Below are 17,750 nucleotides of genomic sequence, written 5' to 3' on the forward strand. Positions count from 1 at the left end.
GGTGTAATTCAATTTTCCTGACCATTGACCTTAGTGCTTCTTCTAGAGCCTATGTAGGTGTTTATTGTATTAAGTAGTTTGGTTTTTCTCCTGGTTTCATTTTAAGGACATTTGGAAGAAGGTTGACTAGTATTAGGAATACTGCCTAAAAACTTGGATTTTACTGAGTCAGCATTGTACTCTAAACATACTTGCTGAAGTGATGCACATCTCAAGGAGGCAGTAAGCTCATTAGTGTAAATATTTTTAAAGCCTGGGCAGAAGAAGCTAATTAAATTTAATGTGTGGGTTTGCACATATAAACAGCCTGCATATTTATGCCTAAGTGGGTTGATGAAAAGCTAGTGCCATTGAATAAAATATGTTTTTATTTTAATTTATGTTAGAGGACTCTTAACATAGAGTCAAATTAATATTAACAGTACATATCCATATTTATTTTGTAACTTGTATATATTATCTTTTTTAAAACTAAGAGAAGTTCTCTGAAGTTAATCATCTAAGTTACTCAGGTTGAGAGAAAAGCTGTCCTTAAACAACAAGCTAAGAAATATGGTAGAGGGAAAATGAAAGTCAGTTTTCCTGTCTGTATGCTTCTTTTGCTATTCATGCTAAACCGTTTTCTCTAAAGGAATCCTTATAAAGTTCATCTTAATTTTCTTTATATATTACCAGTTAGAAAGGCTGATATTCTATGTAGTCTTTTTCTAATCTACATAGTTTTATCCTTGGATACCTTTGCTGATAAACCTTATTATTCTTTGGGTGTGATATTCATTGTAAAATCTACTTTAAAAAAATAGTTTTACCCAGGAATATTTTTCTGAATTTCAAGTTAGCCACTAAGATGGCTTGTACTATGCACCAAATTATAATCAGTTGTTCACACAGGTAACTAACTCTGTGTGTTTTAATTAAGCATAAAGTTGAGATGTTTTAAAATTACTGTTGAAATATCTCTCTATCCACAAAGCACCTGTTCTCTACAAAAGTAATAGGAAACCATTTTACTTTCTCACTTTGCTAAACTTTTCAGTATATCAATTTTCTTAGCTGTAAAATTGAATAGTATGCTTCATAGTTTTGAGAGGCAACTTTTTAAAAAATATTTCATGTCCTCGACATTGTCTGTAAAATGAAAGGAAAGGTCTGTATTACCAACTACATTAAGTACCTATTAGGTATTCTCTATATTGTATAGAAATTGGAAATGGGTTATAGAAAGTTTGTTTTTATATTATAATTCTTACACTTTTCCCTCCATCTTTCCCTCTTAGATTTCCCTCATGGATACATTTCATAGCATTATTATGTGATATGAGAAGTTATTTTTCTTTCTTTGAAGTAACATGGATTTTATACTACAGAATCAAGAGAATTGGCTTTATAGGAAAATTTGATATATAAAAAGTGGTACAGGTTTTTATAGATAACCATGACAACATCGTATATGAATGGGCATGTAACAGAGGAATCAGACAGCGGAATAAAAAATCTTGATCTTGCATCACCAGAGGAATATCCGAAGCACCGAGAGATGGCTGTTGACTGCCCTGGAGATTTGGGCACCAGAATGATGCCAGTGCGAAGAAGTGCACAGTTAGAGCGCATTCGACAACAGCAGGAGGATATGAGACGTAGGCGTGAAGAGGAAGGGAAAAAGCAAGAACTTGATCTAAATTCTTCCGTGAGACTTAAGAAACTAGCTCAAATTCCTCCAAAGACTGGAATAGATAACCCTATATTTGACACAGAAGAAGGAATTGTTTTAGAAAGTCCTCACTATGCTGTGAAAATATTAGGTAAGTAAAAATGGCACAATATGTTTTGCTTTGGTTTTTTTGCATACCCTAACAAAAATGTGTATGCAAAGGGCCAGATTTAAGAGAGTGTAAGTGATGGAGAGGTAAGTTTAACACTAAGATCAGTTCTTTATATTTTAGTCACATACAACAAAAGCATTGGTTTAAATACTGTCCTAGTTTGTTTCCTGTTCCTGTGATAAACACCAGGACAGAAAGCAGCTTGGGGAGGAACAGATTTATTTGGCTTGCATGTCCCAGTCCCAATCTGTCATTGAGGAAATCAGGGCAGGAACCATAGAGAAAAACTGCTTCCTACCTTCCCTGCCAAGACTTGCATGCTCAGATTGCCTTTTTAAACAGCCCAGGAGCAGCTGCCCAGGGGTGGCTGCTCTTCCTGAGGAGATGCAACACATCTATTCATTCATCCCAGAAAGGGACCCAGGACAGACCAAAGTAGCTATTACACAATGTCCAATTTGGTGAGCCAGTGAGCTTTTTATTGGGGTTACTAACAGAACTGTGGGTGAAAGGTTATTTAACAGGCAGCAAAGATGATGTTAAAGACCCAAAAGTCTACCCCAGAGTGGGTAGCAATTCCCAAAACTGCTTGACATTCTCCATGTAGCTGAAAGATAGCTAAGCAGTCAGAATTTCTTTTTCAGGCAGGTTAGCTACCCAGTGTCTCCTGTCTGCCCCCAATAATTCTTTGATCTTTTTTTCACTGCTGGGAAGGGGCCCTGAATCTTTTAAGTTCCTGTTCTCCCTGACATGTATCTTTTTGATCCTCCTTTCCCTTCCTAGAGTGAACATTTCAATTTGGAAGGAATATTGCAGTTCTGAGGAACGTAGCACATAACAGTGGTACTGCCACCATAGCTGGGCCCTCTCACATCAGCCATTAACTAAGAAAATGCCCCTAGATACACCTACGGGCTAATATGATGGAGGCACTTGCCTCAGTATGGATTCTTCCTAGATATCTAGGTTTATATCAAGTTAGTGAAAACTAGCATAATTGACCCTTTGCCAACATGATATACAAATACTATTAAAATCATACCCTTTCCTTTCTTATTCATTCTCAAGATATCATGAAATATCACAGTATGAGACAATCCAACTTTTAAAAGTCCCAGTCTTTAAAAATTCTTGCAATTTAAAAGCCCAAGTTCTCAAAAATCCAAAGTGTCTGAACTGTGTGCTCCTCTAAAATCAAAAACAAGTTATATACTTGTCTCATTTCTTTTTTTTATTTTCTTTCTTTCAGAGACAGGGTTTCTTTGTGTAACCCTGGCTTTCCTGGAACTCACTCTGTAGATCAGGCTGGCCTTGAACTCAGAAATCCACCTGCCTCTGTCTCATTTCAAAAGGGAAGAAACATTGAACAGTTACAATGAAATCAAACCAAAACTCCAGACTCAGTGGTATTAGATTAGTGTCCAATATCTGGGACTCCCTTATGATATTCTGAGCACTAGAGGACTTTGGCTGCTCAGCTTCTTAGCTCTACCATTTGCAAAACACACATCTTGTCTCATAAGCTCAAGTTGATCCCACTGTACAAGTGCAGCTGGCGTTGGTAGTTACCCCATGGTACTGGTTTGGCATCTCTTAATATTATGGGGTCTCCCCTGCAATGGAGGTACACCTTCTATGAATGGCTTCTCAGAGTCTCTTCAGGGATTCCAATACTGCTCCATGGTTCCAGGTCTCTCCATGACTTCTTCAATCTTGAAATTTTGTGCTATCAAAAATCAGTTACTGGGCTGGAGAGATGGCTCAGAGGTTAAGAGCACTGGCTGTTCTTCTAAAGGTCCTGAGCTCAATTCCCAGCAACCACATGGTGACTCACAACCATCTGTAATGGGATCCAATGCCCTCTTCTGGTGTGTCTGAAGACAGCAACAATGTACTCATAAACATAAACAAACAATTCTTTTTTAAAAAAATTTAAAAAGAGGTTACTCCACCCCACACTCTGTAAGCATTCCTCTTCTTGCCTTCTCTTTTTCTTTAAAAAAATAATAATAATCAGTTACCATTCAGGAGACTGACTTTGCTGATTTCAGCTTCTAGCTTGAGATGCAGCCTTTGCTGGGATCACAGTTTCATTGTGTTCCCTCTGAAGAAATAGTTGCCAGGAAATCTCACCTCTGTGTTGCTGGTCTCTTGTTAGTCACAGCTGATTTTTCAACCTCAGCCAAATAGTCGATTTTCCTCTTAAACCAAATGTTTCAGTGATCCAGGTTTCTTAGGGACCAGTGCTGATTCATCAACCTCAACAACCAGAAACCACAGGCTGTTCATTTGAAACTCTCACTGGAACATCCTGATACAGTTTTTGCGAGAGTCTCAGTGTTCCCTTGGCCAGTCCCCTGCTGTCTGCCTTTCCGTTGCAGTCTTCTCCCCCAAGGTGCCACAGAGCAGCCTGGGAAGCACTAAGCACTCAGTGGCTTTTCCAGCCATAAGTTCCAGTTTTCACAGCTCTCTCAAAAGCAATATGGTCAGTTCTGTCACTGCAACACTAGCTCCTGGGACCACACTCTGTCCTGATTTGCTTTCTTAGCTGTGATAAGCACAATAACCGAAAGTGACTTGGAGACAAAAGGATTTATTTTGTTTACATGTGCCAATCATAATCCATTACTTAGAGAAGTTAGGGTCGGAACCATGGAGGAAAGCTGCTCACTGGCATGCTCTTTGTGGCTTGCTCAGCTTGTTTTTTATACAGCCCTGGACTGCCTGCCTGGGAGTGGCACTGCCCACAGTGGTCTGGGCCCTCCCACACTAATCAGTATTCAAGAATATGCCCACAAGCCAGTATGTTTTATATCAACTCAGTTTTTTTTTTTTTATTAAACTACTAGAAAATAAAGTTGAATAATGATAAAGATAATAACTACATCTTACAATCTAGTTTTTGATAACTGTCAATAAGAGAAACAGGAATTGCTTGTGTGGAATCAACTTACTATCTCTAAATCCTGTTGCATGACAAAAAATTGAAAACCTGGATCTAGCAGAAGAGTTCTGTGTCCATATAACATGAGAATCCTAGGTTAAAAACCTTTTTTTGTTGTTGTTGTTTTTGTTTTTTTCAAGACAAGGTTTCTCTGCATATCCCTGGCTATTGTGGAACTCACTCTGTAGACCAGGCTGGCCTCGAACTCAGAAATCCACCTGCCTCTGCCTCCCAAGTACTGGGATTAAAGGTGTGTGCTACCACCACCTGGTTTAAAAACCTTTCTTATTAAAGAATTTCTCCAATCCTTTATGTTAGCAGGCAGTGGGGATCTAATGAGATTGATGAGTGATGGCAGATTCATATTCCCACACATAGAGCATTTAATCAATGAATTTTACTCCTGTATTCACTGATCCTTACAGAGCTGTGTTAGAAGCCATAGAAGTCATTTTGAGAAAAGTCTCCTTACATGTTAATTTGTGTTCACTTTAAAGCCAAGTGCTGTTTCTTATAGTTACTGTTTTTTTAGATGTAATAATTTATTTTTTGTTTTAGATGTAATAAAACATGTTTTTTTACATCATTGTTACCGTTCCCGTGCCTGTTGAAACCTGTAGTCTTGGTACCTTTGCAAATCCTGTTAAGAAGGCCTCCGTGGTCTCTATTTCAGAAATAAGACAGTAGCATCAGTGCAGACATGTAGTCCTAGCTGCTGGGAAAATGATGTGGGAAGATTGTGAGTTCCAGACCAGCCAGGGCAACATGCTGAGACCTGGTCTCACACAGAACAGCAAAAGAAACAGCAGTTGAATTTCAGTCCCATCACTTGCCTAAGACATCAAGCTAACTCTTGGGAAGGTTAGATTTGAATTTGCCACATCTAGAGTTGATCTGTGCTGCAGCTGTAGAGGTTTGAATAGGAAGTGACATCCTGCACTCCCCTCACCTCACCAGGGCTTAGACTAATCCTAGTCTGCCCATAAGCAGCATATACATGCTACATTTGTTCTCTTGTGAGTCTTTATTCCATATTTGGAGCAGTTTCTATTATATCTCATTTACTTTTCTTTGATAAATTTTGTATAGAATGCATATTTAAAATGTCTGTGCTTCTGTTCTCAGAAATCATTAATAATGTGTGTTAGACTTCTAGGACAGCGTAAAGGGAAGATGGCAGGGAGAATCCACCTAACCTCAGCAGACAGGACTGTTTGAAATAGGGAAGGACTGAACTGGGTGTCTGTAGAGGTGTCTGCAAAGAGGGAAGGAAGTACTCTGGGTTTATATGGGGGGAGGTGGGAAGGGGAAGTTAAATACAGCTTCCGGGGGCTACATACAGGGGGCTCTACTTCATGGGATTGTTGGTCCAGACAAGGCCATTTTATCTTTCAGAACTACCTTGCCTCCAAATGCCGCCCCCATGCCCAAATCAGGAGCTATTTATGTTGTTGCTTTCAGGATGCTGGTGACAGTAGGTGACTGAGTTAGGCAGTAGTGGCAAGGGGCAAGGGGATGGAGTTTCAGTGTAGGAGTGAGTGGGAGATTTCAGCAAGTCTTAGGAGAAGGGGAAGTTCCTTGGTCAGGATCTGACATAGTTTGTTCAAGGTTTATTCCAGCAATGTGTTCAGAGATAGTAAAGTATGCTGTATACCCTCAGATATAATTACAGTGGGAAAATTAGTGTTCAGTACTTTCATATGAAGGAATTTTAGTGTTTCCCCTCCTAAGGGTTTTGTTAGAATAGAAATGTTTCATCTTGTTTCATCTTGCTTACCTTTCATTTTTTACCATTTCTCCTTCTCTCATTTAACCTGGATTGATCTGTTTTTTGTTTGAATTCTTTTAAGAGTAATATATTTGTTCATTTGCCATTACTTATAATCAGGCTGTTTATACTTTTTCTGTTCCTGCTCATGAATTCCATTTCTACAAGTTTAAAAGACAACAATTATTTCTACCAATTTATAATCCACTATGGTTTTCATTAATGCCTTCATGTGACCTTTGAATTTAAGACTGTTTTACCTATTTTCTAAATTGAAATATTGTGCCAGGTATTAGTAATTTATTTCTTGAAAGATTTAATAAATCATAATGAAACATCATTTTATGCAGGAACTAAAAAAATATTTCTAAAGAAGTGTAATACTGTTTATCAAATACTTTTCTCTGCTAATAATCTGCTAACACATCAGACTACAGCAGAAATACTCCCTTAAAATTATGTGTCTGCGGGCCAGTATCTTAATTAATACACACATGACAGGAGATAGCTTCAGCCTTCTTCACAGCCAGAAACAACAGTGTTGTCTTAAGTGAGGGAGAACGGGCCGGCTCATCGATTTCTTTGAGAAGACGCTTCAGTTTCCAAACTGCACAGCCTTTATCTGTGAGTAGGCGAAGCATTCCTTAAAAACTTAAAGTGTGACTAGAAAGATTATTTTTAATGATAGTATATGTAAATTTGGTAATGTATGATAATAAATGTTCAGAAAAGTGGAATGATACAGGAAATACTCAAAGCTGCCAGATTCTTAAATAATACTGTTGTAAGTTGTAAGAATTTTAATTAAGATTTCCTTAAAATTGATGTACATACAAAACCTTGCTTTATTATAAATAAAATTGTTTTGCTCTCATTTATCATCAAAGTAAAATATCTTATAAAAGAAATCCTGAAAAAAAGTGTAGGTTAGAGTAGAAAGAGATAGAATCAGATATTTCTAGGCTATGTATTTCAGGTTTTGATTGTTTCATATTAACAGTATATAATTGGGACCAGGGTTGTGGAGAACTAGGCAGAATAAAGGGAGTAGGCTAGAGAAAACTGCTTTCTGTTATGTGTGTGACTGTGTGATTGATGAATCCGTGAAGAGCAGTACACACACAGACAGAGTGAGCTGCTTGATAGCTATGGAGGAAACTCTTGAATTTTGTGGTTAAAGCCTCCTGTTGTATACCAGATGTTTTAATGTGAAGAAAAGAAAAGATAAAAGCAAAGAAAATAACAGTGAATAAAGAATGAAATACAGTAACAAATCTCAGATTTCTAACATACAACTGACTTGATATCATGAGATATACTACAATTTTGTCACACTGTCAAAATAAAAAAGTTTCTTTAAAGCTAGCAAAATTTCAGAGTCAATGATTCTTTTTACATTAGCTTCCTTCTGAAGTTACTTTTATTATTAAATGTTTGCTTAACCTGTTCTAGGTACTTCTGAACAAACTATTGGCCATTTCTCCATGGATATTTTTTGTTTCCTTCTACAAAAGAAGTGATTAACTGATTAAAAATAGTTTGAAGTGTTGTTTCTGAGGGAAATTGCTAAACTCAGAATGTCCCTGAAGATTTAACAGTTCATTGAATTATGTGCATACTCCTATAAATTTTGGTTCTTCAACATAATTTTACTAAAAGTAATTCAGTGCTACATCACTCATTTTCAATAAATAAAAATGCACATATCTGAAATTTGACTATTAAATAATAATTTATAACTTTTCTCCCTCTTTCAAAGACTTGCTTCTTCTTCTTATGAGGTGTTAAATGCTTGACAAGGCAGGAGAGATGGCACAGTGGTTAAGAATACTTAACTACTCTTGCTGCAACAAGTAGTAGGTTTCAGAACGACCTGGAACTCCATTCTGAGGGCACCTGATGTCCTCTTCCGACCTTTAGTGCCTCCTGTATGCATGTGGTAGACAAAACTCACGTCCATACTCAATTTTAAGTAACTTTTGTTGTCAATTATTATTTTTCTGAACCTCAGTATTAAGGTTTTTGTGAGGTCCAAATGGAAGACTATGTAAACAAGTGACACACTTGTATTTGGGAGTTTTGTTGCTTTTATTTGTTGCAGCGTTATTAAGTTGACCAAAGTCTGGCACATACTAGGCAAGCACTGTTATTATAATGTTAAACCCCCATCTCTAGAGCCTTTTAAAATTTGCGTAACTTATTAATGATTGATTATTGTTCAGGATATGTCTTAAGTTTCTCATAATTTTAAACAAATTCATACTAACTTAGTCCACTAAAAAAACAAAGTCCAAAGAAAGATCTGAATTGTAATGTTCTTTAGTTTAGAAAGAGAGAAGAGGGTCTGGGAGTGTGACTCCATTCTAGCACCTGCTTAGAGTGAGAGAGGCTTTTGGTTTGATCCCTGGGGATCCTGATGCTGGGACAAAAAATCTCTAGGGGCTGGGGAGAGGGGTGACTGAAAGAATAAAGGAAGCACACTGAGTTCCCAGCACCTGCATGCATGCCTGTGACTCCGGCCTCCACAAGCTCCATCACAGATGTGTACATAGCCTCCCAGAAAAGATGTACATAGAGATAAAAGTAAAAATTTTAAAATGCTTCAGATGGCTGCCCAGAGTCAAAATTTTTGGAAATAGGCTCTTGCTTCTTAGTACCTGGTTTTTGTTTGTTTGTTTTGTGAAGTCTCTGTATGAAGCCTAGACTGTCCTGGAACTCCCTGTATAGACCATGCTGGCCTTTAACTTCTGTGCTCCTGCCTCCCACCTCTGAAATCTAGAAATATAAGCTTGTGCCCTCATGCCTTATCCTATTGCCTATTTTAGAGTCTTCATTCTATTTTATTCTTAGAGCAAGCCATGACTGGGGAAAAAAAAAAAAAAAAAACATTAGGAGGTGAATTTAAGGATTGGTGTGTGTGGTATTATTATTGTTGTTGTTATTACTATATCCCAAAGCCAACCTATTTGATTTCTATTAGCATATGTAATCATTTAAGTCATATGAAATGTTAGATAAAATACTGAGAACTTAATATACTTTCTACTGAAATCAAGTAAGGAGGAACTAAACAAATTGTAGTGAGGAATTTAATCTAGACATGAAGAGCTGCTTTATAGGAAAGTTGTGACCCCCCCATAGAATTTATTACCAAAACCAGTAGTATTACTCATTATGACATCATTCTTAGTTTCAGAGATAAACCCTTTTCTCATGTTCATTAATGAAAAAAATGAGAAAGTAACGAACAAATTTTATTTATCATATTTTAAAGCCATGCATATGTATTACTTTCTGTGTGACAAAATTATACTAGTTGACAAATGCATCATAATTTTGGATGTCTTTTAAAGTGATAGACTTACTTATACTAGTTTCCATAAGAAGACTTATGCTACTTGGTATTTCACATTTTCTATAAAGTACTGCAACTTGAGATGATTTAGTTTATATCTTCTTGTGCAGTGTGTGTCTGATGGCATACTGAAAACTCTTCTAAGTGACTGGCAACTTAGTCCGTTCCAACTTGTTCATCACAAGTACTTGGGCAGTTTTCCTTCCTGAAAATGCCAGCAGCTGTGGGGTTTATCTTTAATTCATACCTATAGATTCTGCAGTATGTCTTTGTTGCTCATAGCAGTGCACTGCTATCAGAAATCCTTTACATTTCTCAGGAAGAGCAGTCGGTGCTCTTATCCACTGAGCCATCTCACCAGCCCCCAATTTCATTCTTTTTAATTTATTTTATTATCTATGGGTATTTTGCCTTCACGTATGTCTGTGCACCATATATGTGCCTTGTTCCCTCGGAGGCTAGAAAAGGGCATCTGATTCTCTGGAACTGTACTTGGAGATAGTTATGAGCTGGAATTGAACTCCGGTCCTAGAAAAACTGCCAGTACTCTTAACCCAAAGCCATCTTTCCAGCTACTACTTTTGGTCTTTAAGGTGCATAGGTCCCATATCATGAACCTCTTGTAAATTTCAGCTGTATTCTTCTCTGGCTGCCTGTACCTATGGATCTTACCATGTTCTCAAGTCCCAAATTGAAAGGCAGCTCCAGAGAGATTTTTTTCCCCTTCTGGGTCTTAAATTGCCACCTGGTCTTAACAGCTTTAGAATTAATACGGACAGACTGGCCAGATATGACCTTTCTTTGGAACCTATATTTCTTATTTCTAATTCTGTCAACAGAAAAAGCCTACTAATTTCAAATTTGAAAACTACCATCTCTCTTTAACTGATTACAAACTTTCTTTTTCTGTATCTTATTTGTTTTTGCTTTTGAGACAAAGTCTCTATTACATAGCTCTGGATATTCTGAAACACACTCTGTAGATCAGACTGGCCTCAAACTCAGAGATCTGCTTGTCTTCTACCCCCAGATTACTGGGACTAAAGGTGTATGTCACCAAACATACAACTTTTAAAAATTTCTTTGGCAATTTTTTTGGGGGGGGAAGATATAAATGTGTGTTCATATGTTTGCTTGTACATATGTGTGCACATGATGTGTTGAAGTCAGACGTTGACATCCAGTGTCCTCTTCAATTGCTCTCCACTTCATTTTAATGAAGCAGGGTCCTGGCTAAACCTAGAGGCTGCCAAGTCAACTAGTCTAGGTAGCCAGCGAGGCCTGGGTACCCCTGTCTCTACAAGGCCAGATAAGTGATGGATGCTGGGGACTAAAATCCTGGTCCTCATGCATGTACAGCAAACAGTTTGTACTATGGGCCATCTCCCTCCCCCCCTCTTTAGTTATTTTTATAGGTACTTTTGATTAAAAGTTATTGTTCTAACATAACAAAATGAAATTACGTTCATTATGTTCTACTGCAGGAATATCAATTCCAGCTATTAAAGATAAACTCATTGAAAAAAGAAATACAAATGGTCATGTCTTATAAAAATATGTTCACCAAAGAATAATAGATCAGTAATCCTTAATTTGGTATGTTTTAAAGTAGTCACTCAAAATCATTGCTTGTAGCAGTATAAGCTGCTATAAATCTGGGAGGCAGTTTGTCAATGTGTATCAAAGTCTTTTAAATACTTCTACAATCAGTAATCTTATCCTAGGAATTTATTCTAATGAGTAAGTAGTATTAAATTATGAAAATTATCAGTGTCACTGTATGGTTAGATTGACTTTTTTTAAACTCTGAAAAACTACATAGTATAATGTTGTAAATATTTAATATTAATTGAGGGTTTCTATCACCTTTGATTGTTCAGTTCCTAGATAAAAGACATAAAACTTTTATATTTATAATAAGCCTTAAACAGCACTAGAGCTGGGCAGATAATAATCCTCTGTGACTATTTTATCTACTTCCAAGATTGGACCTGCCATGGTATGACTGGGCCACTCTTACTCCAGCCCTCGTGGCCAGTTCTCATGATCCCTTAACTTATGGTGTCTTCCTCTCTCCACCTTCTCTCTTCCCCTAGTGGTCCTGCCTTAGACCCCAAGCCCAGGAACTGAAGCCCCACCTACTCTCTTCTGCCCAGCTAAAGGCTGTAGGCGTCTTTAGTCAACCATAGTTTTTCTTTTTTTTCTAAGATTCATTTATTTATTATATGTAAGTACACTGTAGATGTCCTCAGACACTCCAGAAGAGGGAGTCAGATCTCATTACAGATGGTTGTGAGCCACCATGTAGTTGTTGGGATTTGAACTCAGGACCTCTGGAAGAGCAGTCAGTGCTCTTAACCGCTGAGCCATCTCTCCAGCCCCTCAACCATAGTTTTAAATTAAGAAACAAGATTGCATCAGTTGGTATACTAGAGGATTTCCTCATCCCTGGGGCAACCAGACCTTGGGGGCCAGTATTTAACACTACAGTGCATAGCAACAGACCAAACCTCAACAAAACAATAATACTAATTATAACAAATAAATGAAAATATAAATAATTGTATTAAATATATTATTAGTATGTCATTGTTAAGTAGCTTTGGTGTACAAAAGAAATTTTCCAGCAGCGTTTTGATCTTAAAAGAACTTTCTTTGTCCCTGGAGTTGAAGAGGCTCTGAGAAACAGCTCCCTTCTAGAGGTTGCTTATTGGTTTCAGTCAGCTGCGAGGCCTGAGGCCCCTCACTTTTCTTATTTCCCAGACTACTACTCTGAGCTTCTTGTAACAGTTATTAACATTTTTAATAAGACTCCCTCCACTTCGGGGAGTACCTGTTATTCTCTTAATATTGGAAACCATTATCTTAACTGCTTTATAGATTTCATAAATTTTCTTTTAAGTTACTTAAATGCTTTCCTGTATTGCTCGAAAGACACTTTAAAGTTATTAATTTGGTAGAGTCTTAAATTACATATCCTTTTATTGTTGTTTTGGTTTGGTTTGGTTTTTTTGAGACAAAGTTTCTCTGTATAGCCCTCACACATATAACCATGATGGGGAGGAGGGAAGAAGCTACTAATGGTTCTTAATCATTTGGGCCTAATCACTCCTGAATCAATGTACATGCTGTGTGTGCTTCCTGATAGGCATAAAACACACACAGACCGGGAACATTTTAGGAGACACACACATTCATTAGTTTTTTTGGACAACTAAAGTAGTTTGTTTTGCTGGCTTGTTTGTTTCATCAACTTAGTACAAGCAAGTTATTTGAGAAGGAGGAACCACAGTTGAGAAATCGTCCATAAGACTGCCATACATTTCCTTAAGTAGTGACTGATATGGGTGGACTGTCAATCCTGCTGGCTGAGCAGGCCATAGGGAGCAAGTCTGTAAACAGTGTCCCTCCATGACCTCTGCCTCAGCTCCTCCCACCTGCCTCCTGTCCTGCTTGCCTTTCTATCTTGACCTCCCTCCTGTGACAGAATGTTCTCTGCAAGTGTAGGGTGAAGGTCAAACACACCCTTTCCTCCTCAAGTTACTTTTGATTATGGTGCGTTAGCACAGCTGCAGAAACCCTAAGGTATTAGTAGTATGCATGCACATTTCCCCATTAAATCAAAGGTTTGCAAATAATATTAAATATTGGTAGATTATTAATGTAATATAAATTACCAAAAACGGTAAAAACAAGTGGGTTTTAAAATGTCAAATCTTAAGTAATTTCTAGGAATTTAATTTTTTTCATTTATTTATTTTATATGTATGGATATTTTGCCTGTATGTATGTCTGTACACCATAGACAAGCCTGGTGCCTGTAGAGGCCAGAATAGAGTGTTGGATACCCTGGAACCAGAGCTACAGACAGTTGTGAGTTGTAATGTGGGTGCTTATGAATCAAACGTAGGTCCTCAGGAAGAGCAGCCAATTCTCTTAACCACTAAGCCATCTCTTTAGTACCTGTTTCTGATAATGCTAACATGATCTCCTATAAATTTATATGCAGTAATGATATAAATAATCTTATGCTGAAATATTTAATTATTTCTTATGATAGTTAAAATGGAAGCATCTTAAATGTTGGACTTTAATGATTGTTATCAGATGTCCACTAGCCATGTAAAATATGATGGACCTATTACTTGTAATGTTCTTTTAACAATAGAGATGTGGGAAAGTAATTAAAACGTACTGTTAATGAAAAAAGATGCTAAGGGAAGGAAATGTTTCTAAATAATGGGATTATTGATATTCTTTTTATTTGGTTTTGTTTTTTGTTTTTTGTTTTTGTTTTTTTTTCGAGACAGGGTTTCTCTGTATAGCCCTGGCTGTCCTGGTACTCACTCTGTAGACCAGGCTGGCCTCGAACTCAGAAATCCGCCTGCCTCTGCCTCCCAAGTGCTGGGATTAAAGGCGTGCGCCACCACCGGATATTCTTAACTTTAATTTTGCATTCCCTCATTTGTTTTTATAGTAAAAATATTTTTTTCTAATTAAAATGCTTTTTTAAAATGCAAGTTATTCTGTTTTATAACTTTCAGAGTTTTATGAAATGTTGGTAAAATAGCACTTAAAAAACGTGAACTTTTTTCCCTAAAAAAAATTTTTTTTTCTGGTTCAAGAAATTTTATCTTAAAACATATCAAATTTAAACCAAAACAGTTAATTTTTGGATAACTTTTCTTCTCTTACTAGAAGTTGAAGACTTGTTCTCTTCGCTTAAACACATCCAACACACTTTGGTTGATTCTCAGAGCCAGGAGGATATTTCACTGCTTTTACAGCTTGTACAAAATAGAGATTTTCAGAATGCATTCAAGATACACAATGCTGTCACAGTGCACATGAACAAGGCCAGCCCTCCGTTTCCTCTTATCGCCAATGTACAAGACCTTGTACAAGAGGTACGTGTCTAAACATCCTGTTGGCATCTACAAGGGAGTCATTAGTCACAAAAGTGGACTGTTGCAAAAGGCTGATGTGATTATTGTTTGAGGTCATTGGTAGTAGTCACCTGCTAATATACTGTAATGGAAGTGAGGAAAAACTGCTACATGCATATGTTCTGATATTATTTATGACCTACCTAATGCACTGACTATGAAGGGTTAATTTTGTATGTAAAGAAAGTATAGATAGTAACCAATGTTTAGATCTTAATGCATCTAGTATGGTTTTATTATGTGAACCATTATGCATCATAAACTTATGTAAAATGATAATCTCTAATAATCAGGGATTATAATATACAACTCTTTATGATATATTGTTTACTGATACTTTAGGGATCTGACTTATGAAAATGGTATAAAACTGCAGATTATTTATTTTTAGTATGTTTTATGTATATATATGTTTTGCTTGCATGGATGTCTGTACACCTCAAGAATGCAGTGCCTACAGGGGCCAGAAGAGCTTGTCTGATCCCTTGGGACTAGAGTTACAGGGTGCTGGCAGTCAAACTCAGGCCCTCCCGAAGAGGAGCCTGTGTTCTTAACCACTGAGCCATCTTCCCAGTCCAGATTTTGCAATTTTACTGTTGTATAAAAGTTTCTTTTTGTTAACATATTACTTTTAAGTTCCAGATTCAGATTCTAGTTGATGTTCAGTCTTTAATATATCTGCAAACATCTTTCAAGTTAAAGGTTTTAAAGCGTTAAACACAAGCTCAGATTTAGGGACATATATTGTCATTGCTTCAGAGTTTTATGTTATTTTAATCTTATAAAAATAATTCTGAAAATCTATCAAATAAATATATTTCATTGAATCCACATATAAGATAGAAAAGGAGCTTGGAGAGAGTACAATTTCCAAGAGCTACAGACAATACGTTAAATTAGAAGATACTTTATATTTGAGTGTAGTGTCCCTATGGGAGGTGTTTTCCTTGTTGAAATGCCTAAGATGGCGAAGGCTTCACAGTGTGACAGAGCAGTCTGGTGTTGCCCAGGACAGAGTGACCTCTGGACATATTTCTAGAAAGGAACCTGGCCATCTACTAGAGCCTCAAAGAGCTGTTGGACTACTATTCTTTGAAGTTAACCCTCTCCCCTTTTTTGTTTCGATTTTTCAAGAAAAATCTGTGTAGCTCTGAATCTCCTGAAACTCACTCTGTAGACCAGGCTGGCCTCAAACTCAGGGAGATTTGCCTGCCTCTGCCTTCCCAGTTCTTGGATTAAAGTCATACACTACCAACTCATGGCTTTTGAGCTCACCTTTCACTGTTGAAATTAGTTGTGTGGTATTCTTGTCATTGAAAGAATTGTTGAGCACTGGGTGTAGCTTGATGTTCTAGCACTTTTCTACCACATATGCGGCCCTAGGTTCAATCCGCAGCAATGCGAAAATAAGAATTTCCAGGGTTTTTTGGTTTGTTTGTTTGTTTTATTTAAAAAATTAAATTAAAATTTAAAAATCCATTCCTTTAGCTTTTTTTTTTCTTTATGGTAATTTTAACTGCTTTCCTGAAAATTACTTTTTTAAAAAAACGGAGATCAAAATAGTATTACTTTGACCAGGTTGGCTTTGAACTCGGAAAGCTGCTTACCGAGTACTAAGATGAAAGGTGTGCATTGCCACCAGGCAGTTTTATTTAGAAGAAATTTGGCTAGGATATAGCTTATTGGTAAGACATTTGTATAGCACTGCAAAGCCCTGGATAAAATCCCTGGTACCACAAAAATAGTAAAATAAATAAAAGAAGAATTTTTCTGGGAGTAATGATAGACACCTGCAGTCTCAGCACTCAGGAGGTAAAGGCAGGAGGATCAAAAGGGAATCCAAAGCCAAGAGTGGGCCTTGTAGTTTACTTCAGACAGCCTGAAAGAGTGGGCCTTGTAGTTTACTTCAGACAGCCTGAAAGAGTGGGCCTTGTAGTTTACTTCAGACCAGCCTGGAGTCATACATCGTGAAACTACGTTTCAGAAACCAAAAGTATATACATGTGTACATACATATAAGAAATTATCTCATGCCTTTAGGTTGTATATTTAAGATTTATCTTTTATATTTATTTATGTGTATTTGTGTGTGCACGCATTTGTTGCTTATCTAAAAACACCTAAGTAAAATGTGAACCAACATATCAAAAGATAGAATTTGATATTTTTTTTTAATTTTAGAAACGTGTGTGTGTGTGTATGTGTGAGAGAGAGAGAGACAGACAGACAGACAGACAGACATTGTGGTAGCATGAGCACAGTAATTGAGGGAGACAATATGCCATATGTGCAGAGCAGTGGTTTAGTGGTGGACCCTGCAGGCATGAATAATGCCGGGTCTGGGAAAGAGGAAAGAATCAACTGATATTTAATTCTAAGGAGCTGAGGCCTGATCCTATAGATGACTAAAAGATAGGCAGTGAGGATGACAGTAGTCATATTTCTGTTTTACAGTTGAAAATAGCAAATCAAAAGTTATACAATACTTTCATAAATCAACTTGAACAATATGAGTTCATTTTGGTAAAAGGTATAAGAGCTATCCCCACAGGGATAAGGATGGGGCTCAGTGCCAGAGCTCTTGCCTAGCATTTGTGAGGCTCTGGATTCAGTCCCAGGCCCTATATAAAAATAAACAAAATGATGTATGATTGTCCTTTGCTATCCTTGCACTTCATAGCCTCAGATTCAGCCTCGTTTGCTAAAAGAATCTAAATCTCTACTGAACACAGACTTTTTCCCCTAAACAATACTGTACAACTATTACGTATTAGGAATGGGTAAAAAAAATTTTGGAGAATATGGATGGAAAGGTATGTTAGTTATATGCAGATACTCTGCCCTTTTATAGAAGACTTGTGACCTTAGCTTTGGTATAAAACAAGAGTTTCTGTAACTAATTCTGGGCGATACT

The 17,750-nt window shown here is 37.1% G+C and overlaps 1 protein-coding gene across 3 annotated transcripts in view; it reads left to right on the forward strand.

Annotated features, from left to right (window-relative positions):
* Mpp5 (membrane palmitoylated protein 5) overlaps positions 1–17,750 on the forward strand; it is an 84,262-nt gene that overhangs the window by 39,492 nt on the left and 27,020 nt on the right. For 2 of the 3 annotated variants that reach the window (XM_031356290.1, XM_031356292.1), the window contains exons 3-4: positions 1,278–1,802; positions 14,589–14,797. In XM_031356290.1, the coding sequence (XP_031212150.1) occupies positions 1,436–1,802; positions 14,589–14,797 (576 nt within the window). In that variant the 5' untranslated portion in view covers positions 1,278–1,435. The remainder of the gene's footprint in view (positions 1–1,277; positions 1,803–14,588; positions 14,798–17,750) is intronic. The other variant, XM_031356293.1, reaches the window with a different exon arrangement.

The sequence above is a fragment of the Mastomys coucha genome, unplaced genomic scaffold (assembly GCF_008632895.1).
Source record: "Mastomys coucha isolate ucsf_1 unplaced genomic scaffold, UCSF_Mcou_1 pScaffold6, whole genome shotgun sequence".
Lineage (NCBI taxonomy): Eukaryota > Metazoa > Chordata > Mammalia > Rodentia > Muridae > Mastomys > Mastomys coucha.